This window comes from Rhagoletis pomonella, unplaced genomic scaffold (genome assembly GCF_013731165.1).
Source record: "Rhagoletis pomonella isolate Grant_MI unplaced genomic scaffold, Rhpom_1.0 Rhpom_scaffold_03769, whole genome shotgun sequence".
NCBI lineage: Eukaryota > Metazoa > Arthropoda > Insecta > Diptera > Tephritidae > Rhagoletis > Rhagoletis pomonella.
In genome coordinates this window covers 251-19,701 of record NW_023462321.1, presented here as the reverse complement: position 1 = coordinate 19,701, position 19,451 = coordinate 251, and the positions used below count along the sequence as shown (strand labels likewise).

Genomic DNA, 19,451 nt, shown 5'->3' with positions numbered 1-19,451 from the left:
TCTCCTATGTCGTGTAAAAATCGAGGCATATTAAATACGGTAGAAACTTGCACTTTCTTATACTATAATTGAATGGGCTACAAACCTGCATACCCGAAAATTTTCTAAATATTCTAATTAAAAATTTTGAAATTTTGTTGACAAATTTTTTGTGTTTGATTATTTTTTTTTGCAATTTGTGCAAGCTCTTAAACTTTTATTATTGTGGTTTCTGTTAAAGATTGAATTATATTTTAAATTAAAATTATTAAAAATAAATAAATTGCAAACAATATTATTTTGAATTGCATTGCTAATTAGTTGATCGCATCTGTTTGTACATATGTATTTATGCTGATGCGTTTCAATTTATGCTAATTTGTAGCAAACATAGCACTCGCGCCTAATTAGTTAGTTTACAGTTTTTTTGACATTATAACTAGCTAGAGGAGTGTTCGAGCTAGTTGCCACTTCTACCTTATTAAATATGCCTTAGTATCGATTAACAATTGCTCATTACAAGAGAATAATGCCTTTGAGAATAATGACTATGAATAATGACTATGAGAGGGTATGAAAACTGTAAACTTAAAACATGTTTTTCTCCACTTTCATGTTTCTTGGGATGTGACGCTATGCATGCATAGGAGAGATATGAAAAAAAAAAAATTGTTTATCTAAAATGGAAAGTGATTCAAAATCCTCGAAAGATTCCTAACTTTACTTATATACACTCATATGTACATTAAAGTGGTCCAAATATGTATGTAAAAAAATAAGGTCGGATTTTTAATGCCGCCACCCCCTAGGATTGTTATATACCGAAAAAAAACCATATTTTTTTTATTTTGAAATAAAAAATAATTTAGGTAGTGCTCAAAGCGCTCAAAGTTTTCCATGTATTTTATATGGAGAAAAAACATCTTTTCGTAGAAATAGTGTAGAATTCTTGAAAATCAATATTTTTTCGATCGGAAAACTGTACTTATCTTCCCAGTAATAATACTCAATTGTTTCTTTAACAATTTTTACATGGTAACTATATTTTATAGGTCCTCCAAAGCCCTTAGAAAATGCAATGGGGCGACCAATAAAAAATCTTTAATCATAAAAAATGGTTAAATAAACAATTGGATATTAATACTGGAAGAGAACCATAGTTTTCCGGTCGAAAAATATTGATTTTCAAGAGCTTTATACCATTTCTACGAAAAATTGTTTTTTCTCCATATAATATACATGGAAAACTTTGAGCGCTTTGAGCACTCCCTAAATATTTTTTGATTTCAAAATAAAAAAATAGGGGTATATTTTTTTTCATTATAGATCAATCCAAAGGTGTGCCGGCATTAAAACTCCGACTTTATTTTTTTGGACCACTCTAATGTACATAGTATATGAACATCAGGAGTTGTTTGTTTTAGCGTTACTCTTTTCTTTTCTCGCTAAAACATTATTCTTGAATTTATTTCAATAAATAGAAAACAAGGCAACAAAGAAACAAGTACAATAAAAAAATGCTTCAATTATCTCAACAATTTTAGCCTTAAAACTTATTATTTAGGCGTAAAAGCTTCGAAATTACTAATTTTTACCGCAAAGATTTTCATTAAAAACTTTGTCAACTTGAGAAGTGAAGTTTCAAGAGTGTGCCACTGTGTGCTTTATGTAATGTTGCCTTATCCTGTTGAAAATTACAATAAGGGTACTCATCGATTCGCGCAAGTTTCATATTTGAAAATTTTGTAATCTGAATGCCTGTGCTTCGAATCGAGGAACACATACAGTGCAAAAAATATAAATTAGGATTCTAAATTTTAGCAGGGTTCGGCTATTTTTCTTTTGTTCATTAAATGTTTATTGTTATTTTTTTTTTAAGTAAAGCTCTTTTCCTAACAAAAACCATATAAATCCAAATTTCCGACTTTGTGCAAAGCTATGAGAATAAATTCTGCAAATTTTCACCAAAATTTCAAACTTCTTAATCAGAACCTTTAGAAAAAAATTTCATTTCATTTCATTTATTAAATGTATAACCATTAGTACAATAAGATATAATCTTTTATTTTATAGTACAAATTTGGTTGCAGTTTTGTAGCTCATTAAAATTTAGTATAATAAAGTGCAAGTGCAACCTGCTGTTCAATTGCTTCCTTATCAACAAATTGTCTAACATACTAACTTTGTATGAAAAAAATACAAGACAAAAAAAAATGCCAAAAGTTACCTTGTCCTTGCTATTTAAAACTTGCGCTTTATCGTACTAAAATTTAAAGAAACTTTTGTAAAAAATTTTGTTGAGTAAAAATCTCGAGAAGGATATCCTACAAATTTGTGATGTTACTATAAGGATGATATTTCAGTGCTAATACATACATCTAAGATCATTTAAGAAGATGTTAAGATCTGTTAGCTTTTATGGAAAAAATTAGCAAAATTATTTTTTGTTTCGTATTCGGCTCGCATAAATATGGTCACCGTACGTATATGAACTCGAGTTATTTTTACTTTTTTTTGGTATTTGTTTCCTAAGTTTTTATTTATGTATGTATGTAAATACAATTTCGCGATGGAGTATTGTTTTTTATGCAAAACTGAAGAAAATGGCATTGTCTAAGATATGTAAGTGTGCCACCATTTTCGACCAAAAAGACATTCTTGTCGAAAAATGTAACAACTCGTGAGATTTGCTCATATCCATTAACAAATTTACAAAAAATACGTAAATCAATACCAACCATGCAATAATTTCAGTTTTTTTTTTTCTTACCAAAGTCTCTCCGGTGCAAACTTCTTGCAAATTTTCTGGTTTCACTAGCAAAAGGTTGCACAATGCGTGTAGTATATCAAAAAGTTGTGTTACCAGTGGATTTTCCAACTCCCGAATACATTTACGATACTCATTTACATCACAGATGGCACACATAGCACCGGCCGTATTGTATTGCATGGTTTGCAAATGATCGTAGATGACGCGATGAAAGCGCACACCAAACTCATGCAGGACGCTTTGTAAATTGTCACCATCTACGCACCGCTTTGCCTGCTTTAGAGCAGGTTGCAAGTTTTGCACAACTTGAAGGCAAGCCTATAAAGAGCAAACCATACATACATACATATAGTATAAGAAAAAATAAAGCTCGAAAATAATTGGTTTATTATCAAATACAAGTATTTTAATCGATTTTAAGAAATAATCAGGTTTTAGTATATTGCAAAATTAAAATTCAGACAGTTTTTTAACCGACTTGCATAAAAGGAGCAGGTTATCAGTTCGTCGGAATATTTTTTATTTTTTATTTTTATTTTTTTATGTATATTACCGCATAACTTTGGACCACGTCAATCGATAATTCTGTTTGCATCGGAAAGGTAGTGTCTCAGAGTTGGTCCCATACTAATCTGGTTAAGATCCGATCAGTGGATCATGAGATATATATATATATATATTTTATATGAGAGTTGAAGCCGGTTTTTTTTTTGATAAAAATTACTTGTTAAGTAAGTTGTTGATTTAAAATTACCGCAGTTATAGGCATTTGTAGGAACCGAAAATTCTTTTAGGAGAGCTTTACTTGGAAGATTTTTATTTTTTGATCAAGAGCCATCTCTATAATTAGAAGATTCATTCATGGAGATTTTGCTCTTTGATAATTTTTCGATATTTTTTTTTTTCATTTTTAACTGTTATTCTTGAGACTAATATAGCTGATATACATATATAAAGAGAAATCTTTATGCAAAATATAATTTTTGCAAGTTAAAAAATGGCTGGAACCACTCCGCTTTTTAGAGAAATTGGTAACCGGTAGTCCAATTCCGGTTTTTTCGAAGACAGTTACCGGTAAAGAAAAACTAAATCAGTATTGAATATCCATAATAAAAAAATGGGCGTGATCACTCCGCTTTTCTCAAAATTGTTAACCGGCCCTAAAAACTCGGGTTTTTTTTTCAAAATTGGTAGCCGGTACAAAAAGACAAACCGATTCCATTTTTGAAATCAACGGGAAGTAATACTTGTGGGAGTAAAGTTTCAACAAATTACGGCCACTTTTTGCACATTTTTTCAAAAAATTGTATCTCCATTTTTATTTTAAAATGTGATTTTAGCCGTTGAAGTCCGCTTTAAATGTGTCTGTACTAGGGGCTCATATGATTTATGGTCACTTACCGCCGACGAAATTGTATCCATGTCTGTTTCCGGCTTATAATCTGTTTTCTTTTGTTCGCTTTGTAAATATAGTTTTACCCAGCTGATTACAGCGTTAATAGAACGCTCAAGGCCCTGATCTAAAGATTTTTCAATTTGTTCCATGAGCAAACGCCTTTTGAACATATAATCCGAGTATTTCGGGGTATTTCTATAGAATATAAATTTATATGTTTTTAATTGAAATTCCATTTTTGATTTTAAGTTATTACATTATACAAGGAATGACGGCACTATTCGAGAGTTTTTCAAGCAGATGTACTATAATATTAGTCTTTTGCACCACATCGAAAAAATAAAGTTGCGGGAACGTTTTGCCTTCTGCTATCGGTATCGCTTGTAGGCCAAGCTCCAGAGCATACACAACGTGTTCGTGCATGAGAAAGCGCAGTAAAATGTCATTTAATTTTATCACATTTGTTGGCGACTCAATCGCACTTGAAAGCAAGCGGCACCGTTTAAGCGCAGCCTTCGCCTCCTGTAGCATATTTATTGCTAACTCCTCACATAGAAACGTCTCTCCACCATAATCTTCAATCTGAGCAATATTAATGTTCGCACGTGTGCCAATTAATGCCTGCATATCACGTCTTAACTCTTGAAAACGTTCTGTTGGCTTCTTTTGATGCTTCTTGCTAACATAAAAACGCTCCAATTCGGTTGAGCATTTGGTTGTGAGACACCTTGACTCAATTTCCACATAGTTTGCTAAGTGTTTTGTAAAAATTTGCTGTGTTAACTTTTGCAACAGATCATCATCCATTACAGACATATAGATTTGTAGATCCGCCGATAATTTTAAAGTACTTTATTGGAGAGATTAATAAATTATTAAGATTAATTTACTGCAAAAGGCAGGCTGCTATAAAACTAACTTAAATAAAGAATAGAAATACAAACCTCTGTAAAAAAAATAGCTATTCACATTCGCATATAAAAAAATGGGCATGCCATGAAAAGGCTGCGTTAATTTAAATCAGTGCCAGGCAATTAGTACCCTTGGGGGTGCCTGACATTGATTTAGTTCTACACCGTGGCTGAATAGATTCCTATTTCATGAGTGACACTTACCGCGAATACAATTCATATAGTGTTCGTAGGTATTTTTCTTCATCCCTCTTATCATCCAATTTAGTTAACGCATACTGATGCAACTTCAATTGGTATATATTGAGTATAAACTTCGACATCACTTGAGCTGGATTGGCAAAGACTTTTTTGATAATCTCATTATGATGCTTGCACATGGGTGCTATTCCGATAAATATATCCTTTCCTCCATAGGGAGTCTGTTGGCGAATTAATAATAATAATGTTAAAAATGCTGTATATAAAAACGGATTATTCACACAACCATTTGACTTTGTTCGATGTATGCATCAATACACTGAGTGAAGCCCTTAAATTGAGATAAAATCTGCGCTAACTTTTTCATTTTCTCAATGTCTTCACACTTTTGTGCTGTGGCAAACTCTTCAATCAGACGACGTTCAACATCGTCATACATTTTTTCGATTTTTCGCTTCGATTCAGCAAACTTTTCGATCGGCAAATCTTGTGATATGGTATAAAGTTTTTGAATTACATCAGCAGCTTCGTATAGACGCGCTGGATCGGTGAAAATATCGTTGAGTATTGGACCAGGCACCAGGAACTCAGACATATGATTTAGCAATTTTTGTGCTTCTACAGTCCGGCTACGTGGTGTATTAACATTTTCAAGCTGCTCACCAAGGTGTATAATTTTACCTGCAACAGAATTTATCTTCTCATCTAGTTGCCCAAACCAGTCGATTGCAACTTGATGACGCTCCTGCAGTTTACATATTTGTTTGTTGTGTGTTGCTTGTTCTTGGCGCAGTGATTCTTCGAGCCGTTCACACTTTGTCTGCTGTTTTTCTTGCAAAATCTTCATATCCTTTATGGTTTGAATAAAAGTATCGTGTAGTGCTACGGGATTGAAGTCGTCTGCATTTTTGCCACTAATTCCAACTTCGTTATTAATGCGCCATGTAAGTCGTTCAATGAATTCCGACACTTCAAAAGGTTCCTATGGATTGCATTTGTTAATTAAAGTTTTAAAGCTGAGAAATTATTTATTACCTGTTCAAACTCGTCCATATATTGGGCCAGCATAGTTACTTTTTATGCTTTCTTTACTAAAACAGCAATAAAAAACAGTTCACTTCTGCCGATTTCTCATTACGCCCTTTTTATTGGGATTGTGTAGACGGCCTAATCATTTAAGGTGAAATTAGTCAAGAACGTAAACCTACCGGTACGTAAACCCGAGTCAGCTGATACGATCTATCGTACCAGGGCGCCATGTAAATGAAAACTCAACACCGCAGAATTTTTCTGTAGTCGTAGCCCATAGCGTAGAAATCAAGGTGTATTTAACAAGAAGGTGTTAGCCGTAAATAAGTAAAAAATTACACTAACAAATTATACGCAGATATCCATACTGTCATTGGTATGAGTTACATGAGTTTTTTGTTGAAAAATAAGAAGTTTATATTTAGCTAGCATCTACTATAGCACGAAAAATTGTAGTTGAAGAGGTAAGTTTATGAAAAGGTATTGATGTGTGGCATCACTGTAGTAAGCAACACTGAGGGCTCCGGTATCAACGAAATTCTACGTATACAGACAGCGTTTATGTATAAGTTCAGCATTCTTGACTAATTTCACCTTTAATATCAGCTGATCGGCGCTGCCATACTATTTAATAAAAACGAAAATTCATCATACACTGGTACTAACATGGACGTTACACAATCAAGAGCTTGCTTTCAAGTTGCAATACACTCCTAACTACGACGTTACAAGATCTCTCTCTCTCTTGCTCTCAACCCAATAAAAACCCTACCTGTTACCCTATGCGTTATATACGCCTACCCACTAAGAACCCTATTTGTTAACTAATGCGTTATATATGCCTAGTACTACAAAAAGTTTGTGTGAGAAATTCAAAAACTTTCCCTCATTTTTCCCTGTCGGCTCCGCAGGTGCTGACGGCTTGGGACTGGCGAACTTTCTTCCTGGCTCGTAATTTGTTGCAGTTGGCTGATACGTGCGCAAAGAAGAAATGTTTCTAGCAGTGAGGAAATTTGATAGATCGTTGCTATTATCGTATAATCGTAAGCGTAGCTTACCAAGGTGACTCCAACAGGCGGCGGAGGGAGTTTTATCATGTAGAGATTAATTAAAAAGCGTCGGGGAGAGTACGCCGGCTTGACGGACCGGCGACGAGTCCAGAACGTGTGGCGAATACCTCCGCCAGGTCAACTGCCACTAGGACCGATCTAACACAAGGTCGACGTTGGTTCAGACTATCGCTAATCTGTGTAGGGATGGTGTTCAATTATGTGGTGGTGATGTGCATTTTTCGGACTCCACGTTGGTATTCGGTTATCTTGAGGTGCTTCGTCATTCCGAAAAGGAGTGGTACTTCCAAAGTTTTTTCTACTAGGGATGTGAGGAAGGGATCTGTCCGCTTTCTCCTCTGGTTTAAAAACTTACATATGTACATACATGTTACAAACACACGAACCTTTTTAAAATAAACACAATAGATTACTTTACTTTGAGTCGCGTATTGCAATTATATTAAATGTTTATTAGGTATTGTTATCCTCTTTATCTTTGTTATTGTTGCAAATGTACATGCGGATGCATATGACTGCCTTTTCCACTTGATGAATCATAGTTTTGTGCCTTAGGTGAGGCTTGCAAAGTTGACGCCACTGCTGCTGCTGCCGCTGCAGAACTTGTACTCGCTACAATGTTAATGGCACTAGCCACAGCGGTTGCAGAAGCTGTCATTGCAGAGCTAGCCAAATCCGGTGCTGGGAAGCGCCTTCCTTCAATAATGTTTGCACTACTCTTCACAGCCACAGTGGGAATTCCATTTCCTCCACCACCCCCGCTTATCTCCAGTGTAGGTGTTTCAACTAATTGCTGCAAATTCCGAAGTTCTGTGGAACGTAAACTTGCAGAAAGACTTTCACTCGAAGCCAAAGAAGTCGACAGCGGCGAATTTCGATCCATAGATGAAGCAACATCTATACAATTTGAGTTTTAACTTATTTAACAAAAATTCGAAATTTTCGTCATCTTACCGGTCTTATCGGTATCTGGTGAACAAGCAGTTAAAAATACACCGCCTTGTGGTTTAAATACAGACATCATTATTTTTTCCTCCATTTGCATTATAATGGTTTTCTGTACATCATATTTCTTGTTGAGCGACTGTATAAAAGAAAAGCAATAAAATTTGCATTAGTTCAGCAGTGGGAACTATGTACAATTACAAATACAAATACCCAGCAATAGAAAAGGGTGAATGCCAAACATTTTACTGCTTGCTGGTAATTATAATAATAATAATAACAATAAGAATAATAGATTGGCGCTTACACATACATATGTGTGTTTGGCCGAGCTTCTCCTCCGACTTGTGGCGTGCGCCTTGACGTTGTCACACAAAGCGGAGGGACCTACAATTTTACGCCGACTCCGAACGGCGATTCTATTTTTACGAGAAGCTGTTTTTCATGGCAGAAGTACACTCGGAAGTTTGCCATTGCCTGCCGAGGGACGACCGCTGTTAAGAAAAAACCTTTTTTCTATATTTTTTTTGCGATATTGCTTTGGACCAGCGCTTGAACCCAGGTGCTGATGAGTGAAATCGCGCACTGCTTACCACTACACGACAGCGGCCGAGCGGTAATTATTATACTTATTTTAAATTCTTTTGCAAATACTTATTCGCAATATGATTCATTCTATAACGAGTTAGGCGCAAGAATAAAAGTTGTAGTGATTGCTGCCAGCAAAAGGTTTTTTTTTTAACAAAAAGAACAATTTCATACAGAAAAACATAAAAAATTATAGTTTAAAAAACTAAAACCTCGCTATTATAATTTCTATTCGTACTGTCATCAGGTATGTAACTTAAGAATAGAAATCGCTGCATCTTTTAGGCGCATCAATATTACACAGCTACATTCCGAGCTAATAAAAGGGAGGTAAAAAGGAGGGAAGAGCCAGTGCTCGCATTGGAATGTATCTCCCTATTTGCTTTGCTTCCGAGCTCTATTTTAAACTTATTCTCAAAAACAACTACCTGGGAATCTGCTGTTGTTGTAACAGCATACAAAGTTTTTGGGGAGTGTTGCTAGAGTGAAAGTCTTTGGTCAGATATAAATCTGGGTCGTTCCGGTTACGTAGACCCGACTATCGTGGGAACGGGATACCGAATGTTGTTGTTGTAGTAGCATACAAGTTCCCCAAAGAGTTTGTGGGGAATGTTGCTGGAGTGACAGTCCTTGGCCAAATATATGTCTGGGTCCTTCCGGTTACGTAGACCCGACAGTCGTGGGAACGTGGAATACCGAATTGTAATATTTGGTTACTTAAGCAAGATTAGATCGCCGTAACAACAGCCTTTCTGTGAGAATTTGCATTCGATCTATGAATAGGTCTTATAGAGACGAATAAAATTTTGGCAGTGTCTACATACATACCGCAGATCTACGGTAAAATTACGTGGATTATGTGTTGCCGGAGAAGTGGTGCAGAACTTCTTTATAAGGGATTATAACCCTTACTACTCAGAATTCTCCTTTCTGTGTTGCCGGAGAATGGGGCAGAACTTCTATCGGCGTAATTTTTACCGTGGATCCACGGTAAAAGTTACTGTGGCGCGTGTAAGTAGGCACTCCATAAAGCCTTAGTAATGAATGTTTATAGCGATTTGTTAAATACGAAAAAAAAGTTCATAAAAACCTTGAAAACTTCCTCATATTCATCTTTCACTGCTTTGAGTAGGCGCTTTTGTTCTGTGATAACTTTTTCGCTAGTCTGGAGCTGTGCTTGTAGTTCGTTGATTTTATGTTTTGCACTATCCAATTGCGAAGTTTTTTCTTCTAAAACGTGACGCAAATCTAAGACAAACCAAATTTTTTTTTCAGTTGCAATTAAACAGTAGCTTCAAGCGAAACCCGTACGTCTAGTAAAATATTTAGTTTTATAATTAAAATTGTTTAGGTAAAAAAAAAAAATATTTACTCATTTTAATCATTTTCAAAACCCACAGTAAAGAACGATGAAGGATCAGCAATGGTGTACGTTTTCTTGTTTCCTCAGGGCCAGCGAATTATACTTTATTGTGGGTATAATGAATCATTTAGCCAATCCAAACACTTTGCAAATGGTAAAAAAGAAATACTAGTTTAAAAAATTCTGCACTCTTTAAATATTGTACGAGTTGGCTTTGGGGGCGAATTAAATTGCTTTCTTTTTTCTTTTATAAAAAGCTGAACTGAGTTAAATTTTTAAATTTTGGATGTGTGTTAAATCATCTATAAAATAAACTAATCAAATTCGCAACAACTTTATTTTTTTTTTCCGATGATATACAATAGCCAATAAATTTTAAGCAGCTGTAAGAGTTTCGCTTGGAGTTTTTATAAATTCACGTATTCCTATATTGTGATTTATAAGTCGGCTCACCTTTAAACTCTTTACTGCAGTTACTTTGGAACATATGGAATTCCTCATCGCGTGCTTTGAAATTATCTATTTCTGAAAGTCGGTCGCGGCACTTAATTTGCACCTCACCCATAATAATGAATTCAGCTTCCAAACGTGCTAATTCTTGCTTACATTGTAGTCCTATATCTGCTTGTTGTTGTGCCAACTGCAATTCTGAAGTTAAATTAAAGATATGACCGCGCAAAGCCTCTAACTCGTACGTGTCGCCTTTTCGATTAGCTAACTCTTCGTTTAGACGAACTTGTAAGTTATCGTTGGCCTGCCGAAGGCACTTGTTTTGCTCTATTTCACTTTGGTATTTAAACTTGATCTGGGTCAATTCATCTATGTAGAGCTGCTCACGCTCATTGTGCAATTTGGTGTTATTTTCGATTTGTTGCAGTAGTTCTTTGTTCCTAGCGGTGATACTTTTAACTTGTTCACGCAAGCGATCACGTTCCATTTCAACACTGCGCTTATCGCGACTTCGTCCCATTAGACGTCTGTTTCTTTCCGCGTGCATTTCACGACGATGTCGCTCGTATTGCAATTGTAAATAGAGCAGTTGAAATTGTTCCTATAAAAATTAGTAACAAGTTTATCTACAGTATTCTTCCATGTGTAACAAATTACATCCATACCTGATCCAGTCGGCCCCCTATATCATTTCCGTCTTTTGATCGCGAATTGCGTGATACATACAGATCTAGTAGCTCTTGTGGATACAGCTGATTCCTTTCATGCACGTTACGTAAATTCACACTCTCAAGCAACATTTGAAACAAAGAGTTTTCGTAATTTTGAGAAATATTTTCAACGGTCTGCGTTGAAGCATGATTGAACGAATTGACCACTGCACCGCCATCAAGCAATTGTTTCTTAGCAGTTGCAATAGCTAACATTTTTCCGCTTTTTTGCAAACGATGCTGCAATATGGTTAAATTCTTCGCGTTCGTCTTTGCAACGTTATTAGCAATTCCGTCGTCACTGTCATCTTGAATCTGTTCTGTGCCCGTTTTTGACGTTAACAAATTTATTGCTGAACATGACTTTGTTCGCCGAACATTCCTCATATCGGTTTCAACAGCCTCCATTTCTCCAGCATGTTTTTTGTTCAATCTTACTCTCATACAACTTGAATCATTGTAACAGTCGCTGACCATACGGCTACGACGCTTAAGGCCTTTTACTATTAAAAGTTGCATGGATCGGCTGGTTGGAATTTGCAGCCCACCCTCAGTACACATAGATCGATCGGTTTCATTGCAATCATTGCAAACTTTTGTAATATTTTCCAGTGCCGATAATGTTGATGTTGAAAGTGGCGCCATAGATCCTGACTGCGCGGTAAAATTTGGTGTTGGTGTTACAGAGGGAGTTAATGCTTGTGTCGGTGTTGGAGTAGGTGTAGGCGTCGGCACAGTTGACGACAGCATGTGATTGCTGTTTGTCATGCAACTTAAATCTGCATCGGGTGTTCCACATTTAGCTGAAAGAAAGGCAATAACGAAAATTTAACAATTCCGCTCTTTTTTTAAATACTTACAGTTGATTTCGTTGGGTGAACGAAAAGAATTTTGCTGTTTGGTCATCATTGCCTCAATCGTTTGAAATGGGCTATGTGATCGGCTACGATCATGCACAATCTGTTGTAATCTGCGATCGTATGTTGTAGATACGCGTGTCACCACCCGTGTATTTACTTCTTGCTCAAACAGCGTCGTTGTTGCTGTTACAGCTCCGCCATCTGTTGCCATATCGGAGAAATTGAATTGATTTTGATTCTCTTTGCGTAAAGGCGAAGAAGGTTGACTAGCAAAAATGGCACGCACTGCATGAGGATTCGTCATATGCTGTTTATGCTCTTTTAAGTCTTTCATAGGTGTTGTCTCCGGCGTTGCTTCTACAGCGGCTTCAGGCGGAGATGAACCTGTAAGACCCGCAACTTGATTGGAGATGCTGGAAACGAAGGCACCCGCAGGCGGTAATGGTAGCATATAACAAGGTGTAGGTGTTAATGGCATTTGTCCGGATGCTGTTATTTCATTGTAAGGGCTCCAAATAGCACCACTCATGTTTCTATTTGCATCAAAGTCATGTTGCCACATTGGACCATTACTGCCTCGTATGTGATATTGCTGCTGCTGGTCCCTTATATGCTCAGCGGTGTAGTAAACCTTATCTGACTTGTAGGCCGAGTTGGAATCATTGCTTCTCTTCAACTCTAACATAAATCGGGCTTCTCCTGGCGCTTCCATAAGTCCTCTTGATATTGAAACCATTTGCTCAGAGTTGAAATCCTATGAACGAAAAATTGGCATGTCAAGTCTCTAGTATTTAAAATAATTTACCTGATGAAGCATGGGAAGAGACAATCTCGCGCACTCCTCTACGACGTCATGAGGCTCCTTTTCTTTCCAGCGACCATGATTAACTTCACTATCTATTGTCGCTGTTACCAGCATTGGATGCATCCGCACTGTCTCTAACAAAGGTTTGATTGTGTGGTGGAAAATAGCACCTTTTTCTTTTTTTACAAAATCACTTAAAAAGGCTAAAAAGTTACAAGGATACATCCCGTAAAGACGATGAAACAACATTTGTAGTCCCAACTGTAGGTGCACAAGCTTATCATCTGGTAATCCCTTGGGATTCTGACAGTTCCAAGTTGCTAAATGCGCGAAGACTTCAAATAAATCGCCTAACATATTTGGAACCAAGTTAGGTATGATGGGTAATAATGTTATGATACAAAGTAGCGCACTCATTAGTGGTACGATATCCTTTTCAGTCTAAAAGTTTAATTTGATCAAAATGTACCACAATAGCAGTAATAAATACATACCATCAAAAGCTTAAACATATCTTTTATAAGGCGATGTTTTTCAACTTTGAATAACCAAGTCGGATTGTTACGAACAACAAAAAATAAAAAGTTTAAAGCCTGTAAGCGATGTGTTTGTAATTTAAGCCAATCAGATATACGGTCGAAAATGAATGCATCGTGCGGCGGTTGTACTTTGACCAAAACCTCCATAATTCGTTGGGAACCTGTTTTGTAATAATACTCCATCATATAGTGAACAGGCCATGTCTCTTTGTCTGTAAAAAATTTACTCAAATAAACAACATTGTATACAAATAAATGAACTTACTTTGTGTAAACAGTTCCACCAGTTTTCGCTTGGATTCCTCGCACTCGTGTATTTGATTCGACTCCAAATCGACAAACACCCTTTCCACATCCATGCTAATAGTTGACGTTGATTTTTTTATCGGTTGTGTCGCTAAAATTTCGGGCCTTTACTCCAACTACGACTGTTCATCTATTTCTTTTCTATCTTCTAAATGATTGTAAACATTTACAAACATGTGGAAATGACCGTAAATATAAAGCATAAAAATCTTCCAATTTACATCCGGTCGTTTCATCATATCCACCAAAATATCGGAACTAGAACTACAATTGTATTGTGCGGAAAATTATTTCCAAACACCTCATTTTAACTTTTCATTCACCCAACAGTGTAGAAAATTAAAGAGAAAGAAGCAATTACGTTCCCAATTTCTAATATTTTGCAAATGTCAAACAAATAAGATGATTAATACGACAAGTAGAATAGAACATTAGTGATGCCACCTGAAACTTTACCGACCGTCTTCACGTACTGGCAAATCTCGCTTGCGTGACGCCGCAGAGTAAAAAGGGTTCTACACATTATATTCTGCTTGAGAATTGATTGTTATAGATACAGATCTGAATAAGCGACCGATTGTCAAAAGCGAACGATTGCGAACTCGCGTAAATGTACATTTGCTAAATGTGATAGCATGAAAGCTCTTCAAAAAACTATGTTCGAAAATTCTAAATATTGCATTCGGAATGCTGCATTAAAGTCTAAATCATGAACCAATTAGAACAGATCTGACATTGCCTGCATATTTTTGTTAATGCTTCGTCTTTGTATTCTTTGTTTACTTTTCACAGAAAATAACATGGCGCCGAAATTAGGCAGAAAATTTCTTTTTTCTTTTACTTCATGTTGTCAGATCTTGTGTAGTTGGATCATGGGTTTTTTCTCGTACGCAACGCGGGATCCCGCGGGTGCCCAAAATAGACCCAGAAATCTTTCCCGTACTCAACAAAATGGGTAATAGAGCGAAAATTGGAACGTATTGGATCGTAAGTGTCTTCTTCTTCCCGCCCGAAACAGCCAGTGTCAAAGTGCATATCAGCTGTTTTGTGTTCACATGCGCCTGCATTTACTTGTTGCTTTTAAGAAATAGTGAGTGGCCTGTTGATATATTTTCAATCTTTATAACTTAAAATCTAATTTTTGAAACCAAAATTCAATTTCCACGAATTTGCATATAACAGGTCTATTCTGCACGTTACCGAAGATTTTGTGACCGGAAAATTTTATTACCAAAAAATGTTAACAATTCTTGTCACCGGGTGGCCCGATCCAAAAAAGATTCCACACGCTTGTAGTCAAGGGTCTACGCATTATTTTAGCACTCACTGTTGTAAGATTTGGACACTAATTTATTTACAAATTGGGTTTGAAATATGCCCTTTTTTTTGTAAAATTCGGAAATTAGCGTACATTTATCTCTCCTGTTCTCCTTAAAGCAGCCACTAAACCAATACATTTTTGTATTCCCCTTCACTTTACACTTCACTCGATTAGCTATAACTTAATTTACGACTTTAATATTTACCAATTAATCACAATTCATTAAATAAAAACACCTTCAAAATCACGCGTTTGACTTTGGTTGCATATGCAAATTAAATGGCGGAGTTCAGCTGTCAAACTCCAAAATATACAAAAGAATGAGAGACAGAAACTATATAACCCAGAAGCATATACAAAGGTGTTCAGCCCTCCTTCTTTGGCAACACAGAAAGGAGAATTCTACTGCCTGGGGGTTATAATCCCTAAGTGCGGCCGAAGGCCGCCTACGCAGAAAGGAATTCTAAGCAAAAATACATTTGTTAAGAAGAACATTATTAATTATAAAAACTTGTTTTTTCTATTTTTAATTTTTATTCTTTATTCAAAATCGCCCGAAATCTAATTTGCCATAATTTCTTTTATTAAAAAATCCCACGGTTTCTGTTAGTTGGGTCATATTCCACTTCAAACTGCTCAGTTTGCCTAAGAAAATTCCGTGTTTCCCCCTTTTTCAAACGGTTCCCTAGGGGCCTGTGGGGGGAGCCCAAGGGGGGCGTACGCCTGTTTGAAAGCGTGGAATGTCCGCTTTCTAGTGGGGAGGGTTTGGGGAGAAAATTTTCCGATATTATAAATATCGAACAAAATATTGTATCGATATTGAATATCGTATCGGTATCGCGCTTCCCTACCCGTGAGATCCCGCATTGCGTACGGGAAACAACCTATAACCACTCAAGGAACAAACCTATTATTTTTGAACAGCTGTTTTGCCATCAGCTGTATATTCTTCCAATTCCGCTCTTTCGTAATTTCTCCAAAAAACCTCCTAAACATTGGGGCTGTGTTGCATATTTTAAAATTCGCTGCATTTTAATAATTAACAACATCAAATGTATCAAAGACTTTTAAGAAAAAAACTCTCCAGAGGATTTTCAAGTCAAATACAAACCACAAAAGCTTTTATCGAGTATGTACCCCTTCAAAACACAAGGCACATAAATAATGTAGCTTGTCAAAACACAAATTCGATTCATTAATGTTCTTTTTGACAGGAACTGGAAGAGCGTCGTTGGCTTAGAGGTGCACGCGCAACTACTAACTGATTCAAAACTCTTCTCTGGAAGCAACAATGTATTTGGAGCGCCGCTTAATACAGCGGTCTCGTATTTAGATGCTTCTCTGCCGGGTACATTGCCAGTAAGAAATGATTGTTTTTCAGATCACTAATTACTCAGATTAGTATGGCTCCGTTACATGCAGAAAAAATATACATTATGGGTGCGTTCAGAAATGCATCAAGCCAAAGCATCAGAGTCTTTTATTTCTAAACTATAATTGATGGAAATGTTTTATTTGAGCAACTAAGTTCCAATTCGGCTTTTAACCGTGGTTGCGCATATTTGAAATTTCCATCAATTATAGTTTAGAAATAAAAGACTGATGCTTTGGCTTGATGCATTTCTGAACGCGCCCTATATATATACATGTATATGTATTAATATCAGCTATATACATTTTATACAGGTTCTTAATCGGAAATGCGTTGAACTTGGAGTAAAGACAGCTGTCGCGCTCGGATGTCGTGTCAACGAAACGTCTATGTTTGACCGTAAACATTATTTCTATGCGGACTTACCGGTTTGTCCTTCTCACCTTGAATGTTTACACTCTTATAAAGCTTCCTGACAGGTTGGATACCAAATAACACAACAAAGAGCAGCCTTGGCGAATGATGGCGAGCTGATGTTTCCAGTTATTGTGCCGGGAAAAAAAAACTTACTATAAGAAAGCTCGGTTATTACAACTACAATTGGAACAAGACAGTGGAAAATCTTTGCACGACGAAGAATTAAAGAGGTATGTACCTGAGCTGGGCATTTTATGATTACGATTACATTTGGATTACTTAGTATTACGATTACTGTAATAGTAATTCTGAAAATTTTCAGCACTACTATTACTGTAATTGTAATAATAACATGCTTGATTGCGAATACTTTAATTGTAATCCTTAAAATTTAACAATCAAACCTCTACAGAATATCAGAAAATCGCAATCAACATTTTCTTGATTACGATTACATTAATTGTAATCATAATACTTTTAGCGTTCCCACGACAGTCGGGTCTACGTAACTGAATCGTAATTGAAATGTAATCGTAATCAAAAATTACCCAGCTTTGGTATGCACATAATTGTAACAGCTAAAATGTAGCAGGAATAGCTAAACTTACGCAAATTTGTTTTATTTTATATTTTATAGAAGCCTTGTTGACCTCAACCGGGCTGGGGCGCCACTTATAGAACTGGTGTTCGCTCCAGATTTAGAAACTGGCGAGGAAGCAGCATCCTTAGTAAAGGAATTGATACTGATTCTTAAGTGTCTAAGGTCATGTTCCTGCAAAATGGAAGGTTAGTTAGTATTTTCAATTATGTATATAATTCGCATTATTTACTCATTACTACAACATAGAGGGAGCTCTTCGCGTTGATGCTAATATATCAATTCACAAGAATGGGGAACCTTTAGGAGTCCGTACTGAAATTAAAAACATTGGTTCAGTGCGGAGTATTTCTCAGGCAATCACATTCGAAATACAACGCCAATTTGGAGTTGTATCCAAGGGAGGCGTTATCACAAATGAAACACGGGCATGGGATGCAACCACGCGATGCACGGTGCCTATGCGTGATAAAGAAGTTTTACAAGATTATCGATTTATGCCAGAACCAAATTTACCGCCGCTACGTTTAGATTTAAATAAAACAACGTCCTCTTGTACAGATTTTCTATCCGTAGCATCAATTGTAAAGGAACTACCTGAACTGCCAGAGGATACCAGATCAAATCTAATCAAAAAATATCAGTTAAATCAAGATCTAGCTGTTATACTTGTGGTGAGCTAATATAAGCTTATATTTTATTCTTTAAAATGGTTTGCAGTAAGAGTTAGCAAGCAATGAAGAAATAAGGAGCGTGTCAGGCCTGGCAATATATTTCGTATGCAATATATTTCGAAAAGGCTGTCAAATTGAGAAATTTCAGAAAGCAATTGCATGAGCAGTCATACCTTGCCTGTGAAATGTCTTTCGAGGTTTTTTATTTCCGAAAGACAAATTGCAGATAGATAGTGCAGCACGAGCAAATTGAAATATTTTTCCGAAATCGATTTGCGCTCTCTCAATTGCAGTCACATCGAGCAACTTTTATTTCTGAAATTGATTTCCGAAATGTGAAGGTCTTTCTGGCTGTTCACACTTCGAAATAAAATTCATCTTTCTCAATTTGACAACGAATTGCGTGGAAAAGCTGGAAATATTGCCACGTCTGACACGCTCTTAACTAATAGAAGTTTATCAAAGTTTTTTTTTCCTTTTTTAGAATGAAGCCATTTTGTTGCAATACTTTTTAAATATAATGGAGCACCGTTCTGATATGCCCGCTAAACTGGTGACAAACTTTTTAATAAATGATCTTTTGACTTTTTGCAATAAAGCTAATATAGATGTCGAAGACTGGTAAGTACACATAAACGGCTAATATGTTTACATAGTTTTCAAAATCGTGTCGTTATTTATTTAAGATAATGTGGTCATTAACTTAGAACATTAATAATTATAATGCCCTTTTCGAGCCTACAAAGGTAATGGCTGGCGCAATTTCTCTTAAAAATTTGAGGTGATGCGGAGTATGAATTAGAGAGTTGATTCCGAAAAATATAGTATAATCGTGAAAGTAAAATCCGGCGTATTTCGAAAAATCCTCACACGTCCAGCTAAACAGATCATAGCGCCCGAAAATCAATTTCAATCATTTTTATTATACATATTTTTATATATAGGCCCCGTCCTTCGGGTCTGCAACATAGCTTTAGTTCCATCAAAGGAGTTGCCACATGTTAGAAAATCGAATTCAAAATTTCTCTGCCGCAGAGGGTTGCGTTAAATATTTAACACCAAGTCATAAAATCTTTATCGTTCGTTCGATTTTCAAAAATGAGGTGTCAAATGAAAGGGCTGGACCTGTATATGATGACAATATGAT

At 36.1% G+C, this 19,451-nt stretch overlaps 3 protein-coding genes across 4 annotated transcripts; 1 reads left to right on the top strand and 2 right to left on the bottom strand.

The window, feature by feature from the left end:
- Nucleotides 1-2,550: 2,550 nt before the first annotated feature.
- On the bottom strand, nucleotides 2,551-6,541 carry LOC118754364 (exocyst complex component 5-like). The gene is made up of 6 exons (XM_036489239.1): nucleotides 6,293-6,541; nucleotides 5,544-6,239; nucleotides 5,261-5,478; nucleotides 4,402-4,995; nucleotides 4,151-4,340; nucleotides 2,551-3,067 (listed from the first exon to the last, which is right to left on the bottom strand). The coding sequence occupies exons 1-6, from the start codon at nucleotides 6,323-6,325 to the stop codon at nucleotides 2,564-2,566; spliced, it is 2,235 nt and encodes a 744-aa protein (XP_036345132.1). The 5' UTR covers nucleotides 6,326-6,541; the 3' UTR covers nucleotides 2,551-2,563.
- A 1,224-nt stretch (nucleotides 6,542-7,765) lies between these two features.
- Nucleotides 7,766-14,310, bottom strand: LOC118754362. 2 transcript variants are annotated; one of them, XM_036489235.1, is made up of 10 exons: nucleotides 14,144-14,310; nucleotides 13,882-14,070; nucleotides 13,572-13,828; nucleotides 13,078-13,518; nucleotides 12,273-13,026; nucleotides 11,368-12,215; nucleotides 10,706-11,303; nucleotides 9,980-10,137; nucleotides 8,311-8,440; nucleotides 7,816-8,253 (listed from the first exon to the last, which is right to left on the bottom strand). In XM_036489235.1, the coding sequence occupies exons 2-10, from the start codon at nucleotides 13,973-13,975 to the stop codon at nucleotides 7,838-7,840; spliced, it is 3,696 nt and encodes a 1,231-aa protein (XP_036345128.1). In that variant the 5' UTR covers nucleotides 13,976-14,070; nucleotides 14,144-14,310; the 3' UTR covers nucleotides 7,816-7,837. The 2 variants fall into 2 exon arrangements, with proteins under 2 accessions (XP_036345129.1, XP_036345128.1); XM_036489236.1 differs by lacking the exon at nucleotides 14,144-14,310 and having other exon boundaries at nucleotides 7,766-8,253; nucleotides 13,882-13,975.
- Nucleotides 14,311-16,222: 1,912 nt separating this feature from the next.
- Nucleotides 16,223-19,017, top strand: LOC118754363 (glutamyl-tRNA(Gln) amidotransferase subunit B, mitochondrial-like). The gene is given in 8 exon segments (XM_036489237.1): nucleotides 16,223-16,372; nucleotides 16,458-16,602; nucleotides 16,930-17,043; nucleotides 17,095-17,172; nucleotides 17,174-17,262; nucleotides 17,670-17,818; nucleotides 17,880-18,304; nucleotides 18,789-19,017. Coding segments are annotated over 8 exon segments (1,218 nt in total). The 5' UTR covers nucleotides 16,223-16,295; the 3' UTR covers nucleotides 18,930-19,017.
- The last annotated feature ends 434 nt before the right edge of the window (nucleotides 19,018-19,451 follow it).

Bases quoted from the DNA above. Each gene is read 5' to 3' on its own strand.
- LOC118754364 (XM_036489239.1), bottom strand. From the start codon at position 6,325: ATGCTGGCCCAATATATGGACGAGTTTGAACAG. The intron at 4,996-5,260 runs GTAAGTGTCACT...TCTCCAATAAAG, and splicing joins CTATATGAATTGTATTCGCG to TACTTTAAAATTATCGGCGG. The intron at 3,068-4,150 runs GTAAGTGACCAT...TGCTCTTTATAG, and splicing joins TGGATACAATTTCGTCGGCG to GCTTGCCTTCAAGTTGTGCA.
- LOC118754362 (XM_036489235.1), bottom strand. From the start codon at position 13,975: ATGGATGTGGAAAGGGTGTTTGTCGATTTGGAGTCGAATCAAATACAC. The intron at 13,027-13,077 runs GTAAATTATTTT...TTTCGTTCATAG, and splicing joins CTCTTCCCATGCTTCATCAG to GATTTCAACTCTGAGCAAAT. The intron at 8,441-9,979 runs GTTTTTATGAAC...TCTTTTATACAG, and splicing joins AATATGAGGAAGTTTTCAAG to TCGCTCAACAAGAAATATGA.